Source organism: Acinonyx jubatus, chromosome B1 (genome assembly GCF_027475565.1).
Source record: "Acinonyx jubatus isolate Ajub_Pintada_27869175 chromosome B1, VMU_Ajub_asm_v1.0, whole genome shotgun sequence".
In the NCBI taxonomy this organism is placed as follows: Eukaryota; Metazoa; Chordata; class Mammalia; order Carnivora; family Felidae; genus Acinonyx; species Acinonyx jubatus.
Genome location: NC_069382.1, coordinates 156,603,570 through 156,627,735, shown reverse-complemented (window position 1 = coordinate 156,627,735; position 24,166 = coordinate 156,603,570). Strand labels below are relative to the sequence as shown.

The 24,166-nt window shown below is 43.4% G+C and overlaps 1 protein-coding gene and 1 pseudogene across 7 annotated transcripts in view; one reads left to right on the top strand and one right to left on the bottom strand.

The window, feature by feature from the left end:
- Positions 1-5,673: 5,673 nt before the first annotated feature.
- Positions 5,674-7,759, top strand: LOC113592436 (40S ribosomal protein S12-like; annotated as a pseudogene).
- Positions 7,749-24,166, bottom strand: part of HOPX (HOP homeobox) — a 30,744-nt gene continuing 14,326 nt past the window's right edge. For 2 of the 7 annotated variants that reach the window (XM_027057289.2, XM_053217324.1), the window contains exons 2-3: positions 15,085-15,241; positions 7,749-8,543 (exon numbers count right to left, since the gene is read on the bottom strand). In XM_027057289.2, coding sequence (XP_026913090.1) covers positions 8,466-8,543; positions 15,085-15,228 — 222 coding nt within the window. In that variant the 5' untranslated portion in view covers positions 15,229-15,241 and the 3' untranslated portion in view covers positions 7,749-8,465. Of the gene's footprint in view, positions 8,544-15,084; positions 15,242-15,335; positions 15,595-15,627; positions 15,789-15,843; positions 15,985-16,055; positions 16,090-24,166 lie in introns of those variants that run through there. The other 5 variants (XM_053217322.1, XM_027057297.2, XM_027057292.2 and 2 more) reach the window with 5 other exon arrangements.

Here is a 24,166-nt window from a genome sequence, read left to right as displayed (position 1 = left end):
GTTTTGACTAATAGCTATAATTTGAGGGAAAAATGTATTGTATTGGTTGGGGTACTGGCAGGAAAAAGATGGCAGAAGTTATTGCAGATGATTAATGAAAGGGTTCTACAAAGATGTGAGAGTATCAAGAGAAACCAACAAGGGGCAGTGAAACATTAAGTCTAATAACACTATTTCTAGGGGTCAAATGAGTCAAAGGGAGAGAGACATTATTGGAAACTGGAGAGATTGATAGCTTTGGAGAGAGCCTCCTGCCAGCAGCTGTGGCCTTTGCTAGAAGAACATAGTCACTGTCAAACTGTGACTCTGGATATATAGGGAAAAAATACCCTGACATTACTCTACTCTTATACTCTGATCTTCCTACTAGTGACTATCATTGGCTAAACTCTACCAATAGTCAGAGGGAAAGGAGCTTGGCTGAGACAGTCAGTGAATGTCACCCTCCTTGGCCACAGAATAAGGTAGAAAAGGATGGACAGTAGATCTGGAAGAGCAAATAGGGCTACCCATTTGTGTGCCTTCATTTTCCTTGTCAATAACTTTAGAACCAGTTAATATGTAGGCAGGTCCTAGATCCATTCTTTAATAGCTATATGCTTTTATGTTTAGGATATTGCCCAGGCTCTGCAATAAGAGATCCCCAAACACTGCAACTTAACCAAACAAATGTTTATTTCTCTATTAGGCTCCTTCCTGGATAGGAGTCCAGGGCTGATGTGATTGATGGTGTTGAGGGCTTTGGTAGATATTAGTTCTGTTGAAAAAATATTCCCAGCCTCCTTTCTCTGGAAATAAGGGAGGATTGTACTTCTCTGCCCCCTTGGGGTTAGATGGTGTCATGCAACTTGCTTTGGTCAGTGAAATGTAAGTGTGGGATGTGCCAGAATCATTTACTTGCCCATGTTTTCCCTGTCCCTGAAATTTGCATGGAAGCATTATTAATATGAAGGACAGCCATCCTGAAAAACTTCTCAGAGCTGTAGCATATTTGTGGGAGTGAGAAATAAAACACTGCTTTTAAGCCACTGAGATTGGAGGTTGATTGTTAATGCAGCTGTACCAGATATTTTTGAGTAATATGGAGACTCAGGCTCCTTTTGTTTTGTTGCCTTCCAAACTCTAAGGTGCTGCTGCCACCTACACAATCTGAGACAGCTCATTACCATAGTGACATTCTAGTTCAGGGAAGTGGGAAGAGAACAAGAGGGCACACATATTATTTTTAGAGGCATTAACCAGAAATAGCACACATCACTTCCTTTGGCATACCTAGTGCTTTAGTTATCTGTTGCTGCAAAACCAATGATCCAAAATATTAGCATTTTAGAACAACAAATAGTTTTCAGGGGCAGCTTAGCTGGGTAGTTATATTTTAAGGGCTGCTGTTATCTGAAGGCTCGAAAGGGGCTGGTGGATGCACTTCCAAGCTCACTCACATAGTTGTTGGCAGACCTCTGTCCTCACTTGCTGTTGTCAGGAGGCCTTAATTGCTTGCCATATGGGCCTCTCCACAGGGCTGCTTCACATGGCAGCTGGCTTCCCCCAGAGCAAATAATCCCAAAGACAGACAGACACAGAGAGAAGCTGCAGTGTCTTTTAACCTAATCTCGGAAGTGACACATCATCACACAGACCAACACTGGTACAATGTGGGAAGGGACTATGCAAAGGAGTGAATACCAGGAGGCAGAAATTGTTAGAGGCATCTTGGAGGATGGCTAAAAAAACCTAACAGTAAGAGAGGTGAGAAAAGTTCATCTATAGCTGGGCGGCCATCTCCTCAGATAAAACTGGAAGGGGAGAAGGGTAAAGGGGACACACAGAATTCTCCACACTCTCTTCTAGCCACACAAGTATACATGTGCACTTGCCTTCTCATACATGAATATACAGTCTGTATCCTAAAAAAATTCTAGGCTTCTGGATCGTAGTTCCTATGCTCCAGAGGATTCTTATCCTTAGGGTCACTAGCCCCAGAAATTTGTCTTCTTCACTCCCAGACAAGGCCAAATTCCCATGTAAAAAGCTTTTTAAGAAACAAGTGGGGAGAGGGAGCCTCCATCTGGAAGAAAGAATAGGAAAATCCTTCTGCATTGCTAATCTGGAACTCTAAGAATGAGTCATATGAACTATGAGTCATTTTGCCATTATATGTAAGTAGTTGGAAGAGTTACATAAATTGAGATTCAAATCTAATGTTTCTTATGTTTTTCCAAGTTAAGGTGGTAAACTCATAAAAAGACACAATGAAATTTAAAAAATTTTATTTAACATTTGTATATTGTTGAGAGACAGAGACAGACAGAGAATGAGCAAGAGACGGGCAGAGAGTGAGGGAGACACAGAATCTGAAGCAGGCTGCTCCAGGCTCTGAGCTGTCAGCACAGAGCCTGGCACGGGGCTCAAACCCATGAACTGCGAGATTATGACCTAAGCCCTGAGCCAAAGTCAGATGCTCAACCGACTGAGACACCCAGGTACCCCGCTACACTGAAATCTTTTTAAAAATTTTTTTTAGTTTATTTATTTATTTTGAGAGAGCGTGGGGGGCAGAGAGAGGGAGAGAGAGAGAATCCCATGCAGGCAGGCTCTGTGCTGTCAGCACAGAGCCCAACATGGGGCTTGAACCCACGAACTGTGAGACCATGACCTGAGCTGAAATCAAGAGTTGGATGCTTAACCAACTAAGCCACCCAGGTACCCCCACACTGAAAATTATATTCATAGGAGCACATCCCCAGTGTGGCAGCACTTAAATATCTGTAAGCATACAAATGATGGTGAAGGAGAAAGGAGAAGGTCTCTAGAAACCAATACTTCTTCATGCCTATAATTGTTTATGAAGAGCACAACAACATAGCACCAGGCTTCATAAAACCCCAAATCTTATTCTGCTGCCTTGCCAACATAAGCAGTGGCTGATGTCCCAGATCCTTGCCTGACTTATGTCCACTTCACTACCTCTCAGTACTTCCATCATGGGAAAAGAATGTGAAGTTTCAAATTATTTTTCTTATTGCCATTGTTATGACTAGCTACTTTGGCATTGAATTTGGACAGGGACACATTTGGAACAGTTGGTATCAGGTTTTAAAGTGACCGTTTAGTGGACAGTGGAATATGTGGAGCAAAATTTCTATGTGGAGATGGCAAGGGTTAAGAGAGAGTAGCAAATTGTCCCCACGAAGGTGACTAACTCCTGTCTAATATACATTTGCACTTAGTTCAAAAAGCTATGTTCTGATGTCCATAAATTATCTACTTGTCATCTTGTCCTTTAATGTGCAAAACTATTTTTTTTCTCAAGTCCCCATCAATTGAGAATAATCTGGTACTCTGCCCAATTATTTTCAAGGTTTATTGGACTATATATTCCTGGTTAGTTTTTTACTTTGATTTCCTGTTTCTCCTGGACTCTTGATTATTCTAGTAGCAGATATTCCTTCTCCTATACACTCCTCTCTCCCTTTCTTCACTCTGGCATTAGTCAGGATTCTTTTTGCTGCAAATGACAGATATACTGCAAGAAGAGAATTCGTTAGTTCACAGAGCCAGGAAGGCTGGGTAGCCCAGGGGAAGAGTGGGAAACCAGGGCCTCAGGACCTGATCTCCCTCTTGCCTTCTCTTTGAAACTCCCATCTCTGCCTGGTTTCATTCTCTTCCACTACAGAGTGCCCTTCTCATATTGTTGGGTAGATGACTGCTTGCAACCCTAGGCCTCTATCCTCATAACTCTCCATGCAAGAGCATAATAGAGAACTACCCCTCCAGATCCAATTGGGAAAACTCTGGTGAAGGACTTTGGCCCACATGAGGTCAAGAGCCCATACCTTGTTTGGGTCCCGGTGTGCACTGGGGTATGGCATTGTGATGGGCCAACCTGGGTCACATGTCTGATTCTGAGTAGAGTGGGGATTCTGTGGTGCTGTGAGTAATTGGTCTACCAGGACCATATGAAGTAGGAGGAGTTCCCCAAATGTAAAGGGGTTCAAGAAGAAGAGAGCAGATAGAAGCAAATGTTTCTTCAGTCCACTGTGTGCCAAAAACACAGCTCAAGCAGCTCCTTCCTCATCCCCTAAGGGATCACCATTGCAAGGTCGTTTGTGTAATGGAGCTTTCTTGAAGGTTGATGATTTAATCAATCGTGCCTACATAGTGAAGCCTCCATAAAATCCCAAAAGTACAGGATTCACAGAGCTTCAGGATTGGTGACCACGTGGAGGTGCTGGGAAGTATAGTGTGCCCAGAATGGTCATGGAAGCTCAGCACCCCTACCTTCTATATCCTCCATATGGCTGCTCCTGAGATATATTCTTTACAACAGACTGGACATCTAGTGAGTAAACTGTTTTCCTGAGTTCTGTGGACTATTCTAGGAAATTAATCACATCCAAGGAGGTGACCCTGGGAACTTCTGATATAAAACATCAAAAACTTGGGGCGCTGAGGTGGCTCAGTCAGTTAACAGACAACTCTTGGTTTCGGCTCAGGTCATGATCTCATGGTTTGTGAGTCTGAACCCCATGTCAGGCTCTGTGCTGTGAGTGAGGAGCCAGCTTGGGATTCTCTCCATCTCTGTCTGTCTGTCTGTCTGTCTCTCTGCCCCTCCTCTACTGGTGCCCTTTTTCTCTCTCTCTCTCTCAAAACAAACAAACAATTTTTTTTTAATTTTTTTTCAACGTTTATTTATTTTTTTGGGGACAGAGAGAGACAGAGCATGAACGGGGGAGGGGCAGAGAGAGAGGGAGACACAGAATCGGAAACAGGCTCCAGGCTCTGAGCCATCAGCCCAGAGCCTGACGCGGGGCTCGAACTCACGGACCGCGAGATCGTGACCTGGCTGAAGTCAGACGCTCAACCGACTGCGCCACCCAGGTGCCCCACAAACAAACAATTTTTAAAAAACCACGTTAAAAACATGTCTCCCCTCAATATACCATAATATTGAAGTTAATAAGAGGTTACCTCTGGGTAGAGGAATCATGGGTAAATTTTATGGATTTTGTTGGTTTTATTATATGTTTCTGTTTTTTACTTATCTCTACTTCCACAATTAACAATTAAAATTGGTTCAAGGCAAACAAGGAAAAACAGAGCCTGCTGCCCCTGTGCTCTTTACCAAGAAATGCAAAACTCTTCCCACAAGCTTCCCACCTTCCCAACCGCACCCAAATCTTCATCCTAAGCCTCACTGGCCAGAGGGTATCACATGACCACCACAGCTCCAAGTGAGGTTAGAAAAATGAGTATTTCAATTTTCCAGCCTCTACAGCCTTGCCAGAGAAAGGTGGTAAAAGAGAAAGGTGTTTGGAGTATTACTGGTCTAAGCAGCCAACACTATATGCAATAGCAGAACTGGGACACCAGGTGAAGAAAGAGGGGTTGTGCAGTTTTTCTCAGTCTGGGGTGGGTGTTATCACTTTGGTGTGTGGCCCTGGGTGTCCCCATACAGGGGACACATACAGGTCTGGGTTCTCATTAAGACTTCTCTCAGGCATCAAAATGATCCTTGCCCCATTCTTGTTAGCACTTTATAGCAATAGTAATTATTATTACTATTTACAAAATGCTTTTTTTGAAGCAGAGTATTTCCATCCTTATATTACAGTTGAAAGAGTAAACTCAGGAAGGTTAGTATTATTAACAAATCTGTATTTAAAAGGGCACTGACTTTCCCTGTCACTGCTGAGCCTCCAAAGCAGAGGCTCTAGTACATTCAAGATTCACCTCTACCTCTTCCCCACCACCAGGGGCAAGGAAGGCATTGCAGCTGGTGGTATAATAGAGGTTGATACTGCTTTACCAGAAGTGCTGAAGACTGGCCTCATCTATGATGGCCTAGCACAGGGAATTCCCAAGCTGCCGAAGCCTTAGACAAGCACCAAGCCCATCTGGTGTGCTTGCATCCGACTGTGATGAGCCAATGTATGTCAAGTTGGTGGAGGCCCTTTGTGCTGAACACCAAATCCACCTAATTAAGGTTGATGACAACACAAAACTAAGGGAATGGGTAGGCCTCTATAAAACTGTTGGAGAGGGAGAACCAGAAAACGGTTGCAGTTGTGTGGTAGCTCAGGACTACGGCAAAGACTCTCAAGCCAAGGATACCATTAAGGAGTACTTCAAATGCAAGAAATGAGTAAATAAAAAACTTGGCACTTGTTTAAACAAACTAGTTAATTAATTAAAAGGACACAGAATTTCATTTTCTCCCAGCATTTGCCATTCTTGACTCTTGGGCCTGGTGAACACAGGAAGTGATCCTTCTGTCACAAATGGTGCTTCTTGGTGCCAAGGTATACTCTCTGCCCAACTGGTTAACACCTCTTGTCTTGGGTGCATTGTTCTTGAATCATGTCTCTGGTGTGTTAGAAAGACTTCTGACGTGGGTCTTAGACATGGTTTAGTGTCTCTTTCGGGACCTGACATGGGTAAATCACTATGCTCTGCATCTGCTTTGCCCAGAGTCATTTTTTTCCTCTCTGTTAGCCACTGTCTGTGAAAGTAAAGAAAGTTCTCTCTATGCAGGTATTTATTATGTGCACACATCCTTGCCTCATCTCCACCTTCTCCTTTTATTCTTTCCAGAAAGTGATGTCAGCATCCAGCCCTGGTGCTGAGAGATGCTGAGGGCACCACTAATTAGGTTGCAGGGGAACATGCCAGATGAGGCTATTCTTTCAGACCCTGGGTTGCTGTGTGTTGTTTACAGAAGAAATGTCTTAAGGTAAAGGGAGAGGAAGCTTGCCAAGGACGTTTAATGGGATCTTGTAAACATTTGTATATTGAATGACTGTTAGTGTTTCTTATTCTGGGCTCTTTATTTTAAAGATCGAAAAAAAATTGTGCCTGCATTGTGGGTAAGAGTTCAGAAGTGTAGACTACTGTCACTCCAGGTTGGGTTGGCCGACCCTGCTAGTGGTCTTTCTAATATCTACCCTCTCCTTCTTTCTAACCAACAGAACCCTGTTTTGTTCAAGGCAGCAATATGCCCAGTTAAAAATGTTCACTTTCCTAGCCTCCCTTGCATTTAGGCATGGCCATGTGACTCAATTCTGGCCAATGAGATGTAGGTGAAAGTTGCTAAGTGGGGGCCTCCAAGAAACCTTTTGTAAAGGGCAGAGACTTAGCTGGCATTTGCCCCTCCCCCTCTTTTTTTTTTTTTGTTTGAAATGCAGACTCAATGGCCAACCATCCACCTGGTATCCATGAACACAAAAGCTACATGTTAAAGATGACAAAGTAGGAAGAAAGAATGACCATAGGTCCTTGACAACATCAGGGAGTCACTTACCTGCTGCTGTCCCATATAAAAACAATCATGTAATCAATTAAATAAAAAAGCCTATTTGGTTAATACATCGTAATTGAGTTACTGGTCCATGTAATCAAATACACTCTTAACTGATAGACTATTTAGGTATTTAATGTGCTGTAATAGAAAATGGACACAAATTGCCTGTAGGGTCTGTGAGAGAATGTGCTGCTCACCCTCACGTGTGCATATACACCACTTGGGGACCTTGTTAAAAATGCGGGTCCAGATTCAGTAGGTCTGGATTGAAGTCTGAGATTCTGCATTTCTCAGAAGTTTGCAGCTAATGCTGATGATGCCAGGCCTGGACCACACTTTGAGTAGCAAGGACTTAGAAAATGACAGCTCTTTTGTCAGTCTGCTCCTGTGTTGGAGCTATTCTGTTTCTCTTTGATATGCTTATTTGGTTAAGAATCTGGAGAGGACTCAATGCATTTTCAACAAAAAGGCTTTTATTTAGAATATCATTTCAGAGACAAAAAGCAGTTCATTTTGTTTAGTAAAATACATTTAACAAATGCATTTAAATAAGGTAAATTCAAGACTTTTGTGGATTTTTTTTCTTACTTGATCTTCTGCCAGGTGGAGTTTCTGTCTTCCAGCCTAACTGGGTTCTTTCCAAGTTAATGCAGCTATAATCCAAGGAAGTGCTTTATGAAATCCAAATGACTCAAATCTCCCTCTGTATTCTCACTTAATTTCAATGTATTAAATGCAACATAAGGAAAACCACTTAGGAAAGCAGAATTGGAAGGAAATGCTCCCCCTCCTTGGTCATGTTATCTTTTCAACAGAGGCCTTGCCTACTCTGAAATGGATGGCAAAAATAAATTGGTACTGGGAGGTGATGGTCGGAAGCAAACCAGATGATTTTCACACCATCTATCATCAAGACCCAAAGGGAAATGCAAGCCCCACCACTTTCCAGCCAAGACACTTCTTTACACAGAAGCTACATATAGCTTCCTATTGTCATTTTCTTTTCTAGTTATGTACATTTAAAAAATACAACATTGTGTTAAATAGCAGGACAGCTAACAATGGAACACAGCACTACACTGAAAAACCAAAAAAGGTTGGTTAAGCTGAGGAGAGAGCTTAAGCGGATGGTCTTCATGGAGGGAAGCTGCTGGTGCCCACCATCTCCTTAGTCTGTCACGGATCTGCACTCTGAGGGTAGGCCTTCCGACCGCCGCCACTGAGCCAGGCGCTGCTTAAACCATTTCTAGAGGAGGGAAATGTATAAAATTACTTGTCACATACTAAACAAGTGAAACATCCCTTCCCTTTCTACAAGGTAGCCTCTGTGGTCTAGCTGGAAAGGAGGAGCAAGGAATGTGTCCGTGGGAATGGTTTTTCTCATTGTGATACTTGTCTTCCCTGCTTTGGGACCTTTGCACATGCTATTTCCTATGCTTAGCATGTTCTGTCTTCATGCTTTACCTGATGATCTCCCTCTCATCCTCAGGTCTCTATTTAAATAGAACCTGCTCGACAAAGGCTTCCCTAACCACCTGATCTAAAATGGGTTCTCCACTCATCTCCTTATTCTCTATTTTAATACTTTGTTACCTTCACAGAATTTTTAATATCTGGAATTACTATGTTTATTCACTTGTTTGCAGTCTACATTTCCTTCTAGAAGATCCATGAAAGCAGAGACTGTATTCATCTTATCATTGATTGCATACTTAGGCCCTTAGCACAAGGGCTTAACAGAGATTAGTGTTTCTTGAATGAAAGAAAGAAATTGAAGCATCTCCTTGATGCCCCAGATAAATCTCTATAGCCACTATGTCTCAGCCATGTGTGGTGATCTCATCAAGGACCCTGGTCATTAGAGGTGCTTAGTAAGTACTTGTTAAATAAAATGAATGGAAAGCAGAGTACTGGGCAACCTCAGGGCACTTCTTGGGGATCCATGGAATAGATTAGCCCAAACTTTCCTGCTGCAGGGCTGCTGAGCAGTGAGAGTAGAGTGGGCCCTCCCAGCTTACTCAGAATCTTCTAGCTCTGTGTGACCCAGATACTCTCATCTCACACAAGAGACCATGGATTTAGGGAAGGCCCCAGATGGGATGCTTCTAGACATGATACCCTGTGAGGGCTAAAACACTTAAATAAGTTTTTTTAATGTTTATTTTTTGAGAGACAGAGACAGAGTGTGAGTAGGGGAGAGACAGACAGAGAGGGAGACACAGAATCTGAAGCAAGCTCCAGGCTCTGAGCTATCAGCACAGAGCCCGATGCGGGGCTCAAACTCACAAACCGTGAGATCATGACCTAAGCCAAAGTCGGACGTTTAACCGACTGAACCACCCAGGTGCCCCTAAAACACTTTTTTATGTTGTGGGGCTGCCTTTTATTATGCTACTGAGGGGTGGAGGGTTCTGCAAAGAGAAGAAAAGGAGATAAGAGGAGATAAGAGTTGGGAATAGGCTAGGGTATGGATCAGGTTGTCCAGGAGGAAACTGGGATTTCTGAAAAACAACGTTGAAGAGGAACTAGTGAGGAAACAAGCAGCATGTACTGATCCTCATGGGAGAGGATGAATCAGAGGGCCCTGTGGGAAGTCAGACCACCAGGCTTTATTCTTCTGTCTCCCAGCCTTTCACACATCATGGCATACATTGAGAATGATGATATTTTCATGTCACGCTGGTATAAACAGGCAAGTTGCTTGGGTAGGTGACCACTGGGGGCTCTGTAGTCCCGAGTCCTATCAATAGGAAGCTCTATAGTGATCAACTGGCTATGAGAACTTGAGGAAGCTCCTTAAAAACAGTGCCAGTCAGTTCAACTCGAGAGGTAAGCTTAGAGGGTCTTTACTGTCCCTTCTGGGGTTTTTTAAATTCACCTATTCTAGAGGTAAGCACATGAAGGCACAGAAAAGAATCAGAAAGAACACAGCTATACGATGGACACCAGACCTGTGCTGTGCTGATGGAGATGGTATGGTAAGAAATATCCAGAGGGCTCAGACTTAGTATGGCCAGATGCAGATTCAACCTCAGGACAAATAGGGTGGGCTCTAGGGTCATGCTGGGGAAGGTCTCATCTCCGCAGAGATCTAGGGAACTGAAAGGCAGTTCAGCATAAGCCCAAGATCAGAAGAAAGGGTGAGAACCACTGGGGAAGGAGTGCTGCTAGGTGTCAAGGCCTGTAGAGCTAGAGGGAGTGGGGCCACAGAACCATTTAGGGCTCTGCACTAAAGCTAAGCTGGCTGAAGAGCATGGGATCATACTTATAACTTGCCCTAACTGTACAACAGAGTTTACACACTAAAATGCCTTACAAGGCTATCAAGACCAGTTGTCTTATACTTTGTACTGTGGGGTGGCAGCAGGGAAAAGTAATCTAAAACCAGGGGCAGCAGACTACCTGTAGGGGAGACTTCTCTTTGAAGGTTGCTCTCCAGGTGCCATTTTCTGTTCCTGGAGATCACTAACTTTAGGGAGAAGAGAACTCGTGTAACTTTGGTGGCTTTAACCAAAGTTCTATTGCTAATGGTAGGTGCATTTTCTTCTGTAATCTGCGTGTGTTTAGTTAACTCTGGAATCTGATGTGGGAGCAGCATGGCTCTAGTTTCACTAATGAGGTAGCTCTGTGGGGGTTTGGAGGCTACAAGGTCTGATTCAATAGGATTTCCAGTTACTAGGGCTGAATAAATGGCCACGTTTTCAAGACTGACTAATTAAAACTTGGAGGAGGAAAGTTTCATTTTCTATCAGGATTCATTTAAGACAAAATGATTGAGCTGGCCTTATTCAGAAGAGCCACCCATACCTTTCTACTAGTAATGAATATTAATGTACAGTTACCAAAAATAACTTCAGCAAGGACCACATTTGTCAATTGTAGAGTTGGCATCCAAATGCCTAACAAAGTGAACCCTAGTGTTGGGGCATGGGACGAGGTTCAAGAAAAGCTCAATGCTTTTCTAAAGATTTTATATTTTAAATCAAGTATGTTTATTATAATTTAGCAAGCCAGCTGCTCTCCAACAAAAACCACTAAACACCTTGCTTGCTTCTTTTCCCCTTAAGAGCTGAACCTTATCACATCTCACTCGCATCAATACTAATTTTCCACCTGGCTTTATCCTTCTCTTCCTTGTTTCAGTCATCCCCTGGGAAAGACATTCATCCCTCACTGGCTTATAAATGAATGCCCTCATTACCTCACCCCATTGATGGAGATTTATTTACTCTGAGTGAAGAGATGATAATTAGACACTGTGATTGGGAGGGGTTGAGGCAAAATAATATTGTTCCTGTCCTTTTCTCTAGTAACTAACATTTTCTTCTTTTCACGGGGAGACCTTTAGAGGTTTTTATTCCACTGATAAAATGGCCAACAACTAAAACCACTGAGTTCTGGGAATAGTCCCAGGGCATTAAGAGGAGATAAAAAATACTGGAAACCTCTCTAAGAACCAACGCCAACTACACTAGCTTGAATCAGTGATAATAGAAAATGGCAGATCTTCCCGACCTCCCACGGGACTGATAGAAGAGCTTTCCCAGCCCCTTCTCACACTGACTTAAAAATAATAGAGGCACAGGGGTTAGGATTCTGTAAGGTTTATCTAATTTAAATGTAGGAGATATCTTTTTACTATCATGAGAAAAACCGATCCTAGGATCCCAGCAAATGCAACTTAAAAAGTTAAACATCAGAGCACCATTCACCTCACTCTCCATTCCTACAGGTATCTCCCCATAGCAGAGAACATTGTCCTAGGATGGGACAGTCATACAGAGGTCATCAGAGCCCCCAGAGAATGGTTCAAACTTCTAGTCCCTCTTGCCCCTGCCAAAGTATTAGCAATGTGAATCAGCTTTACTTAACTACCTCACAGAAGCATCTCATGCTTCTTTGTCTTCTACTGAAGTAGTACTTGTTCTATGAAATTGAAGAATATGATTCCAATTCTGGAGGTGGGTGGTGTTAGGGGTGAGGGATCAGGCATGAGAAATAAATATTATTTTGGCTTTGGTGATCTTTCCCTGTGGAAAGGGGCAATACAGATAAAGAATAGAAATAGGGGATGTGCTGATACCAGACACAGCTTATATGTAAGCCCAGTAGACCCTGGCCTTCATGGAGTTATTTAAAGAGTCCCTGCAAAACCTTCCAGAAATAAAAATAATTTTATATACACCTGGAAGTTCACCATTCGGCATTATATCTCCAGAAGACACTTTTCAAAGTATAAGTGTTGTTTGAGAAGATTAAAGAAGAAACCATTCTTACCAACCAGTGCACACGGGGGTGGGGTGAGCTGGGAAAGAGTTTGGGTGGAAAGGATGGGAAGTTGGAAAATGAGACCCAACCAAGGAAGGAGTGACAGAGGGCAGACACCCCGAGGAAGACTCTTCCCCTGAACTTGCTAAATTTTATCTCCCTCTGAGCTCTGGGGTCTCAGATGCTTTGTGCATCTACACAGGAAGGCTGTTGGGGGGGTGGGGGTGGGGCAAGCAGAACTGTGGCAGCCTCAGGGAGGAAGAAGGTGGTGGCCCTATGGCAGGAAAAGGAAGCCAGAGGCCCTGCTCTGAGGTGACTCACCTCACACCCATTCATTTCAGGGTTGCATCTACCATTTGCTCATCTGAGGAGGGCAGAAGAGAGGCAATGGAGAAAAGCTGCCCAAGGGGGCAGGTGAACCTTCCATCACAAGTCTGAATTGACCTCAATCACAGAAAGAATCAGGTGCCCTTTCTTTCTTCCTGCCCCTCACCTGATTTCATTTCAGTTCTTTCATATAAGGTGAATCTCAAGAAAAGATTGAACATAGCCAGGATGACTGTGGTGTAATGTATGGTTTCCCACACCCCACCCCATCCCCCTGGCAAGAAATACAATGTAAATTGAATTTTCAGTCCTCCCCTCCCTCTCCAAGTTGGTTCTCCTCTCTCTCTCTCTCTCTCAAGACAACAAGGTAGTCAGGAGTCTGGATTGTGACTCAGACTGCCATGGTTCAAATTGTAGTTACTTCCTAGTTGTGGCCTTGGGCCAGTTTCTTCACCTTTCTGTGCCCTGGTTCTCTTATCTGTCCAACTGAGCTAATACTACCTACCATATAGCACTGTTGTGACAAGTGATTTAATACTTGGAGGGTGACTGGAACAATACCTGGCAAGTATCAGTCATCACAAAGGGCAACATAATTATTCTGCCTTACAGGTAAGGGTGATCTGTGGTGGAATTAGAGGCTGAGAAGAGCTCAGACCCCTAGTTGGTACAGTGCCCACAATAAATCCGCAGCCTTCTTTTTAATAGATGAGTTCTTATCTCTGTGATCACTCTTCTTTTCTACATATAGTGTGGGATTTTAAATGATAAAGCTTCAGCAGGCTGCCTCCTCAGGGGGTTCCAAGAAACATGAACTGTTAGACTTGGGTTACAGTAAGTCACCTTCCATTAAGTTCTGGTTAGTCAGACAGCTATTCCCTTTGCTAAAAACAGATACACTTGACTTTCTATCTGACCTAGGAACAGCCGGATTTTCTATGGGCAATTTCTCCAAAGTGCATCTGGCTTAATTAGTAAAAGTCATTTTAGACTTGGGGTCCAGGGTCTTGGTTTGATGATACACTGAAGCACCCTTTACAAGCTTTAAAGCCTCACCTAAGTATGGTTCGATATGAGGAGAGGTCAAAGTGCTTGATGCTCTAATCTATAAAATGGGAAGAATGAGAATGTCTCTAGAGTTGAGACTAGGAGTGTGGAAGTGCTTTGGGCTCCCGTGGGAGAGATGCTAGAGTGGTTCCAAGTAGTAGTATCTTCATGCATAACTAATTGTCTTTCCATGACCAAAGGGAAAATAGAAATCAGATAAACTCTGGACAGGGTTTTAAAAAACAGGCAGCTGAAGGGGTCAACATTGCACCTGAAGGTTAATAATCATGGGCATTATTGCATTCACCATCTACCCTAAACAAATTTCCCAATAACACAGGTGCTTTTAAAAATAGATACATCAATCTAATGCACTTAAGGGGACATCTGCTTCCACTCCCTTCAGTCGTGATGTCAGATGCTTAGCTTCTTGGAAAACTCCAGAAAAAAGACTGGAATTTTTTAAAATGTGAAATCTCCCTCGATATATGCAATGTTAGCTCTGCAGCTAAGGGGAAGCTGCAGTGTGACGGGGTAGAAAGAGCAAGCTTAAAGACCCTTGCCATCCTAGCGGTTCTCTCCCTCTTGGCCTTAGTTTCCTGGGTTGCCAAAGCCAGGACGGAGTTTATAGCTGATCGTTTAAGGTCCCTTCCAGCTTTGAGACTCTGGCCGAGAATACATTTGAGGGCGCTGGGCTCAGAGAGCGCAAGCAGGCACCTCTTCCGAAAGTTGCGCCCACAGCCCAGGGGAGAAGTTGAGTGGCGGTGCCGGGTTGGGGGGGCGGGGGGCGGTGAGAGTGGACCAGGGACGCAGCTCCTAACCTGGAGAGAGAAGAGCGCGTTTCTCCCGGGCTGTGGGGAGAGTGGAAACGCACGGAGAAGGAAGGGTGATCGTGAGGTTTCTGAATGGTTCCTGGGGGAGCTGGGACTGGGGGGCAGACGGGGCGCCCCCGGAGCCGGGAAGCTGGGATGCGGCGGTGGAGCGCAGCGGGGTTTGAACTCCCGGGGTGCCGGCAGAAGCGACGGAAGATAGGGGAAGGGCGGCGAGGTGGGAGTCGAGCGCGAGGGGGACCCCGCATTCGCGAGACGGCCGCGGCGGGCAGGGGGTCGCGGCGGGCAGGGGGTCGGGGCGCGTGCGGGGCTCACCTGGGTCTCCTCCTCGGAAAGGCCGGCCTCGGCCGCGATGAGGCACAGCGTGGTTGGGTCCGGGTGCTTGTTGACCTTGTTGAAGTTGTACTCCAGGATCTCCACCTGGTCCTCGGTGGGGCCGCTCGCGGTCTCCGCCGACATGGTCTCGGCGCGCCTGCGGGGACGGAAGGAGCGGCGGCGGTGAGCGAGGCCGCGGGCGGACGGGTAGTGCGGAGGGACGGGGATCCCGGGCGCGGCCGGCCCGGCACCTCTGCGCGCGGGGCTGTCCCCTTCCGCGGGCGCACGGTCGCGCGGGTCCCCGGGCTCCTGGCCGGGCGCGCCGAAGGGTCCCACCGCAGAGCCGCGCGTCCTCCGGCCTCCGGGCCTGCCCGGCGGTTCTCACGGCAACTTTCCGCGGGGCCCGGGGCCGGGGCGGCGGAGGACGATGACGCGCCCTCCTGGCCCGGAGGCTCCCAGGAACGAGCGGAGGAGGCTCGGCGGCGGTTTTGAAAATCGCCTTCAAAGGGACAGCCCTGACAGATCGCGGGGGTGGGGACACACCTCACCGGAACGCGTCCTTCTGTCTCTAACGTGGTTTAGCCTAGGAGGGCTGTACACCCCACCCCTACTACAAAGAAATGACCCGGACAGCAGTTACTTCTTAAAGGGCGGGGGGGGGGGGGCGCCTGGAGCAGCACTTTTCATCTCCCCCTTTCACGTCGTTCCCTCCTGGAGTTCTCAAGGCCGGTAGCTGAGAACATCAGGAGAAATGCTCACCTGAGGGCTTGTGTGAGTCACTCTGCAGTCTGCAGCCTACTTCGCCATCCCTCCCACCCCTCCACCCCCGTTTTTCTAACTAAAGCCGAGAATCCACAGCCTCCCCTCAACGCGCGGTTCACTGCCTAGCGCTGTCTGGACATTGTAGCAGGGCGTACGTGGTCGAGAGCCCGCTTCATTACCAACTTCAAAGTCTCTCGTATTTTCCTTACTTCAGAGCCAAACATCGCTTTAGCAAATTCTGGGTACCACGACTTCCTGCTGCACCCTTTCCATACTTAAATGGCCTCTGAGCTGGGGCAAAACGAAACCAAACCAAACAAACAAACAAGGCAGATGTGCACCCCTCCTCCCCCTTCTCACAATTTAAGATGTAGGGAGGTGTAGGAAGTTACAGTCTTGAAGACCTTGACTGAGGGTTTGGTGCAAACAGGTCAGGACTTAACTTTGCTGACAGTAAAAGACATGCACAAGTGTGGGAATCACGTTGGTTTGTTGTTTAAACAAACAATTGCAAAATCATCCAGCATAATCCTGAGTAGGTTTTGATGTGGTTGGTGCCTGGAGAGGAGCCACACTTCACTGATCTACCTGCATAGTGTACCTGATGCTGTTACAACCTTCTCTACTGTGACCTGCAGCTTGTGCTCCCTAATAAATGTCTTTACCTCTCCTCTGGGCCACTTGAAGAGGCTTTCAGGTAGGACAAGAAGCCATTCTACTGTAAGAGAGTCTTGGGCTCAAGGCACTTGTCCTATTACAGTGAAATCTTCCTGTTTTTAGGGTGTTATGTGCCCTCCCATTGAAAAATCTGTACCAATGGCTCCCGTCACAGTGCTCACAGGCTTAAGCCAGGTCAGACATGCCTCCTCTCCTGTTGGCACCTATCTCCCCTTTTCTTTGACCCAGAAGTTCAGTACTGGAGAGAACCTTGGAGATTAACTTCTCTGGTCCTCTCCTGGAACAGCCCAGGATGTTGGCACAGGGAGACTGAGGCACAGGAAGACTCACTATCCCAGCGTTGCCCAGTGAGTGACCAGCACCCTGGAGTTTGAAAAGCCTTAGCTTCAGTGTCAGTCCTGTGCTCTGCGAGACCCTTCTCAGCAGCCCATTATATCTTTAGTTTGGCAGAAAAAATCAGGAGGGCAACAGTTTAAAGGCAGGGGCTTTTGAATGAGCATTGACTGTCTTCTAGAATACCAGTTCCAGCCAAAGCTGCCCACTGGAACCACTCACCACTGTTCATTTTGCCTAAAAGAACACAGGAGAGGGGAAATGACAGCCTCTGATTTCTTACCCCAGAAAGTTTCCAGCTAATTCCATTGACACAATGATACTGCCTCTTCTCCGTGAAATTTTTGCTTCTTTGTAGGATCCTCAGTCCTTCAGAAGTATTAACCAAAGGTATGGATTTCTAAACTGGACTCAGGTTCAAGGACTGTTCTGCATGTACTTCTTTCTCTCTGTTACATATTTGCTATTAGATAACTCAAGGGCTGCTACTGTCCTTACATTTAAGCAGGTGCATTTTCTCTTATATTTTTGTGACTTCCTATTACAGGACTTTGTATGAGGTTTCATGGGTAGCTTCCGGTTGACTTTGAAGTACTCCTTGGGTTACTTGGCTGAGGGCCACTGGACTTGCTCGGCTGCTAAGGAGACTCGTGGGCAGTCCGTTTGAAAGTACGTATTTCTCCAAGGTACACCAAACAAACAAGCTTGATTTCTAGAAATGAGGACGAAAGATCTGACCTCTATAGTCAGATCTATCTACTGTTTCTCCACAAAACTCAGTTTCTGTTATCTCAGTCCTCTTTGGTGGACAAGTGTTTGCAGCCGGTACTGGTTTCTTCTCTCCCTCTCTTTTAAAGGAAATTTAAAAACCAAATCACCCCAGTAACCTTGGCTTTATAAAACTTCTCAACTCTTTCCAGTGAGGAAACTGTTGAAAAGCTTCTCTGAAGGTAGTCTAAACACTTGCAGATGAAAAGAACTAAAAATATTTTAAAGCTTCTTAAACTTTAATCTCTGCATAAGTTCTATTGTTGCTGTGATTATAGTTCTATCTTCTGAAACATTCAAGAGTAATTTGTCCTGTGGTTGTGTTTTCTTTTGTGGTTGGAAAGGCCATGCATAAATCTTTTCAAGAGGTTAAATGAAAACTGCTGGCTCTTTCCTAAATGAATTCCAACACCTGGTTAGACAGTTTTACCCTTGTCCCCTAAGCCTGTAGTTATTTATTTTAAAGGTATTTATTATATGAACTAGCTCACAGAGAGTGCTACAAACTGGTAACCTTCTGACATTGCTGTGGGCTCATATTTACCATTTTCTCCCTCTCCCAGCCATCTGGTCTCTTTGTAAAGCCATTAATATCAAACCAAATGGTTATCAGTGGTAGATACTCCTCAGAAACAGTCCCATGGTGAGCTGGCCAAAAGAGAAAAAAAGCCGTTGAATCATTTTTTAGGGCCATCTCCCAATTTTCTTTAGCCCAAATCCCCTTTATATTCACTGTGGACTTTCAGGAAGCAATGGGCTCTTGAAGCATTTAGTATTTTTGTAAGTGAGAAAAATAATGTGCTCTTCTATCCACAAGAGAATTGGAGGGTCTTTGGATGGGGTTAGAGTCTCCCATATTCATCAGTTACAGAACTACTCTGGACAGGGTGCAAGGGACATCATCCAAGCTGTCAGTGTCTCCCAGAAGTTGACAGATAGGAGTGGAATATTGATCTGCCTCCCAGGCTAACATGAGGGCTGCTTTCAAAAGAGAATTTTAGTTTGAGTATTTGTTTTTGTTTTTTGTTTGATTAATGTCCTTAAGCATGGAGCAGTAGTGCTCATGTCTGGTGGGGACTCAGAGTCACCTGTAAAAATGTCCAGGGTCATGGGGCGCCTGGGTGGCACAGTCGGTTGAGCAACTGACTTCTGCTCAGGTTATGAGCTCATGGTTTGTGAGTTCGAGCCCCACATTGGGCTCTGTGCTGACAGCTCGGAACCTGGAGCCTGTTTCAGATTCTGTGTCTCCCTCTCTCCCTGCCCCTCCCCCACTCATGCTCTGTCTCTGTCTCAGAAATAATAAATATTAAAAAAAATTTTTTTTAATGTCCAGTGTCACCACAGTCCTTCTGAATCAGAACAATTTTAGGAATCCAGGGTGGGAGAGATATAAAGAGTATTTCAGCTCCTATAAGATTTCACAATTCCATCATTAAAATCAATGATAAGTGTTTAGAACTTCTTATACTTTATAGCTGTAAAAATGCATTAAAATATCTTCTACCTCTGATGCTGTCAATCATCTCAACACTTGAGTGTAGGTTGAGGTAGTTTTAAAGGAATAAAGTTTTAAAAATAAAAAATATATACCTTGGGAAAAAAACATTTAGACACCATGCTATTAATCTTTTGTACGTATGGTCAGGAAAGGGGAAAATGCCTTTCAAATTATGAATTATCATGAGAAATTTTTCCCTGTTTTCAAAACTTTAGAAATAATATGAAACCATTTTAAAAATATTTCAGAAAAACGTATTTTTACATTGAAATCAGAGTCTAAGACAACAGATCATCGAAAGAAAGATTCCTTCCGTCTTTTCATATAAATATCTGTAATTGATTTAGAAGTTAAAAATTATAGTGGAAAGGACTGGGAAAACTTGACAAATGATTATCCTTCTCTAATTTCTTAAAGTTTCCAATCAGAAAAATGCTAAAATTAAGTTATCATTTATATGGATGAATTGTGTACTAGAACTTAAAACCGAACATTAGACTACAAATACACCAAATGTATATTTGTATACACAAAGCATCACTACTGTGTTCAGGGAAACAGGATTCCAAATAGAAATAGGAAAATGTATATTTTTAAGTGGTATATCATATTTAAAAAAACTAGAGGAAAATATAACAAAACGTTAAAAGTGATTATACCTAGATTGTGGGTCTACAGATGCTATACCTTTTTTTCTTTATGTTTCTCTGGTTTTCCCCATTTTCTATAATAAGCATTTAGTATGTTGAAATTAGAAACTTTTTTTTTCTTAAAAAGACATCCCTGATCAGACTAATGATCCATCTTGCCCAGAGTTTTATCTGTATTGGTACCAAATTACATTTTCAGGGAAAAGATGGAAGTTTTCCATCAAGTCTACCCAGAAGATTAGGGAAGTGTACACTTTTATTTTCCACTCAAAGATCATTTAGGTATCAAAAGGGTATTTGTAATATACATTTGAGTTATGAAGCACAAATTAACCCTAATAAACCCTGCTCAATTTAAGAATTAAATCATTACCAAGACTATGGAAGCTACTTGCATTGCCTTCCCAATCCCACCCTCTGGCTTATTTGCCCCTGGAGGAAATCAAAATTCTGATTTTTGTATTAATCATTCGTCTGACTTTTAAACTAGATTCTATCACTTATGTATGGATCCCTAAAAGAACATATTTGTTTTAGCTTTGTATATTTTTGAGTTGTATAAAAGTAGTATAAACTATGCTATATATATTTTTTATATATACTATATTTTATATATACCATATATTTTTTATATAGTGTATATATACTATATGTAATATAGTATATAGTGTATATATATACTATATACTGTATGTAATATAGTATATAGTATATATAATATAAAATATAGTATATTTTATAGTATGTATATAATATAAAATATAGTATATTTTATATTATATAACTATATATATTATTTTTTTAGAGAGAGAGAGCAAGTGGGGGAGAGAGGCAAGGAGAGAGAGAGAAGGAGGGAAGGAGGAAGAGAGAGAGAGAGGGAGAGGGAGGGAGAGAGAGAGAGAGAGAGAGAGAGAGAGAGAGAGAGAGAGAGTCTTAAGCAGGCTCCATGCTCAGTATGGAGCCTGATGTGGGGCTCGATACCATGATCCTGGATAGTGACCTGAGCCGAAATCAAGAGTCAGACACTCAACCCACTGAGCCACCTAGGCACCCCTATACTATACATAGTTATTCTGTGAATTGCTTTTTTCATCAACATGTTTTCAAGATGCATCCATATTTCTGCATGTAGAGAAGTTCATTCATATTCAGTAGTGTTTCCATCTTGTGAATATACTATATTTAGGCCCTTTCCTGCTGGTGGATATTTGGATTGTTTTCAGTTTTTTAATATTATGAACATTGCCTCTCGGAACATTTTTTCATATGCCTTCTGAAGCACATCCAAGAGGTTTCTCTAGGGTATACATGAGTGAAACAGGTCATAAGATACGTGGCTTTTAACTTTTCAACAGGATATCAACTTCTTTTCCAAAGTTGTTGAACAAGATTGTGCTCCTACAAACAGTGTCTAGCATTTCCTTTGGTCTACATCCTCATTGATACGTGTGCTGTCAAACTTATTTTTTGCCAAAATTGTTATGTATTCTTTTTATCCATGAGTAATATCTAAACCTCTCACAGCTATTTATGTTTTCATTTGCATAAGTTCTTGGGGCTAAAAGGTTCCATATGTTTACTGTTTACTGTTTAAAAGCATTTCCTGTTCCAGCCCAGCAGGAGATTTGAAGTATTTTTTGAGAGTTTACACTCTGTCTCCAGACTAGTTTATTTCCATGGGTCACAAAAAACAATACAAAAGATGTATGGAAAACCAATTATGGTAGATCTTTTGTCTGTCTTATGCTAGAAATGTTCCTATTTTCCCTTCTACAGAGCTCCTGGAAGTCAGGACTTGATTCTGAACTTAATACAAAACAAACCAAAACAAAACAAAATAAAACATGTTAACCATATCAATTATCCACTCCCCCACCGCCACCCAAAGTGAATATCAAAGTGTCTGAATGGAAACAACAGATATGGATTTTAAATGACTGAGTAGAAGAAGAAGAAAGGATGAAGGGATAGACAGGAAGTGTTAAAAAAGACTACTAGGGGGTGGATTTAAAATAGGTATAAACCTGTAAAACCAAATAATGTGCTCAAGTGTTTGGACTGCCATACCATGAGCATGGAATGCTGAGCTCCAGTTCAAAAGCAATTTGTTCTTTTGGTTTCTCTCACAATCCTCTCCTAGTAATCAGAATGGAATTAGTCCTCTTTTGCTGCTGAGAAAGGTTAACTAACTTGTCTGCAGCATTGGAGGAAGACTCAGAATTCTACTTTTAATTCTGGCTCTAGCAGTAAAGGCAGTTTGTGGGGTTGTGAGTAACAAGATTGATTTATGCCTTTAAAATATATTCTCCTTATGCTCTACTGATGTCACAGATTCTAAGATATCACTGAATCAACTATTTGCATCATTGAGTTCTAATGTGAGTCATTGTCTGTTATTTACTGAAGAACTGGAGCTGGCAGCAGCCAGTCTTTCCCAGCGTGGGACAGGCACTGCTGACCTGTTGTGGTCTCTCCAGCGTCATCCCCTTTGCTGCTACTGCAGCCTTCATGCAGACCTCCACGTGCCTCCTGGGAAAGCCTTAGTGTCTACTTAACACCAAGGTAACTCACCCCCCTCAACTTTTGTTCTGACTCCATTGTTTGAGGTGCAGATAAATTGGGGAGATTTGTTCAAGTTTGTCCATAAGATCGGAGCTCTTAAATTTTGACTCAGGGTAACAGCTTCGGGCACATGCAGAACCACCTGCCAGCTCACAATGACAAGCACGCTGTTCTCCCAGAACATGCTGCACTTGACTCAATGAGGCAGGAAGACTGAGATGCCAACTTGTACTTGAGTTCCTGCCATTCCAGCTAGTGGCCAGGGGCCACACCATCCCAAGTAACTCTTATCCCTACCAAGGTTTGTCAGGCAAAGGGGTCATCAGTTTGGTTTTCGATGTTTCAGCCCTGCTCTGGGATTACATCTCTCTTGGGAGCTGGAAACCCAAGGCTTAAAAATATGAAGGGCTGCCTTCTTTTAAGTTCTGTATATCTGATGTGTGCTTTTTAAAAAAATTTTTTTAACATGTTTATTTGTTTTTGAGAGACAGAGCACGAGCAGGGGAGGGACAGAGAGAGAGGGAGACACAGAACCCAAAGCAGGCTCCAGGCTCCGAGCTGTCAGCACAGAGCTAGATGCGGGGCTCGAACCACAAACTGTGAGACCATGACCTGAGCTGAAGTCAGATGCTCAACCGACTGAGCCATCCAGGCGCCCCTGATGTGTCCTTTTATGTGTGCTTTGTGTAGTTGCTAATTCAGCTTACAACTTTCCAGGCATTCCTCTTAATTCTCTTTCTTCTTGCCTTAGAAGCCCCTCTCTTCCAGGAAACCCAGCAGAATTAAGAGCAGAATGAAATTTGAGTTAATATAGTCCTGAGGACAAGCAGTTAGAAATCCCAAATACTGACTGATGTGGGAAACAAAGGCAAAAGAAAAAATTAAATTTTCTTGCTACTTACAGCCCACTGACAAGTCTTTGAAACTGGCATAGTGACCTTCCTCTAGGAACTCAGCTGCCTGGATGTTAATACTTTGCTCAGGGCCAAAGGCAATATTAGCTTAACATTATCCCGACCTCCAAGATCCTATAAGTCTCCTTTAATATATAAAAATTCCTTTGGAAACTTCCTTTATCTCTACCCCCCAAATATATGTTAGCAATCATCCTCCAAGCATATGGCCCCCTGATATATATCTGAAGGGTCTCATGACTAAGGTTTTTATTTTTATTTACTTTTGAGAGAGAGAGACAGAGCATGAGTGGGGGAGGAGCAGAGAGAGAGGGAGACACAGACTCCAAAGCAGGGTCTAGGCTCTGAGCTATCAGCACAGAGCCTGACACAGGGCTCGAACCCACACTGTGAGATCATGACCTGAGCCGAAGTCGGACACCCAACCAACGGAGCCACCCAGGCGCCCCTCATGACTAAGGTTTTATTAAACAGTAATAAATGACCTTTTCTTAACAACAGCTAACTCCCTCAAGGTCCTGAACAACTTGCTTCCAAAATTTCTTAGAGACCTAATGCTATCCCTAACCCCCTCCCAACTTGAAAGTATATAATTAATCATTTGTCACAACCCCAGTACAGCTTTTTCTGCCCACAGGTCCTGTCCCTGTGCTTTAATAAAACTGTGTTTTTGAACACAAGACATCTCAAGAATTCTTTCTTGGCCATCGGTTCTGAACCCCAACATTTCCACATCACTGATCATTCAAAACATCACTTTGCCGAGCCTCCATTTATTTCATGTAAAGAAGGGATATAGTAACACACACCTTCACCTAGCTCACAGCTTTGTTGTAAAGTTCATATGATATTATTGTAGGGAAGTATTCCTAAACTATAAAGTGCTTGCTTATGGAAGATATTGTTCTTTAAATAAC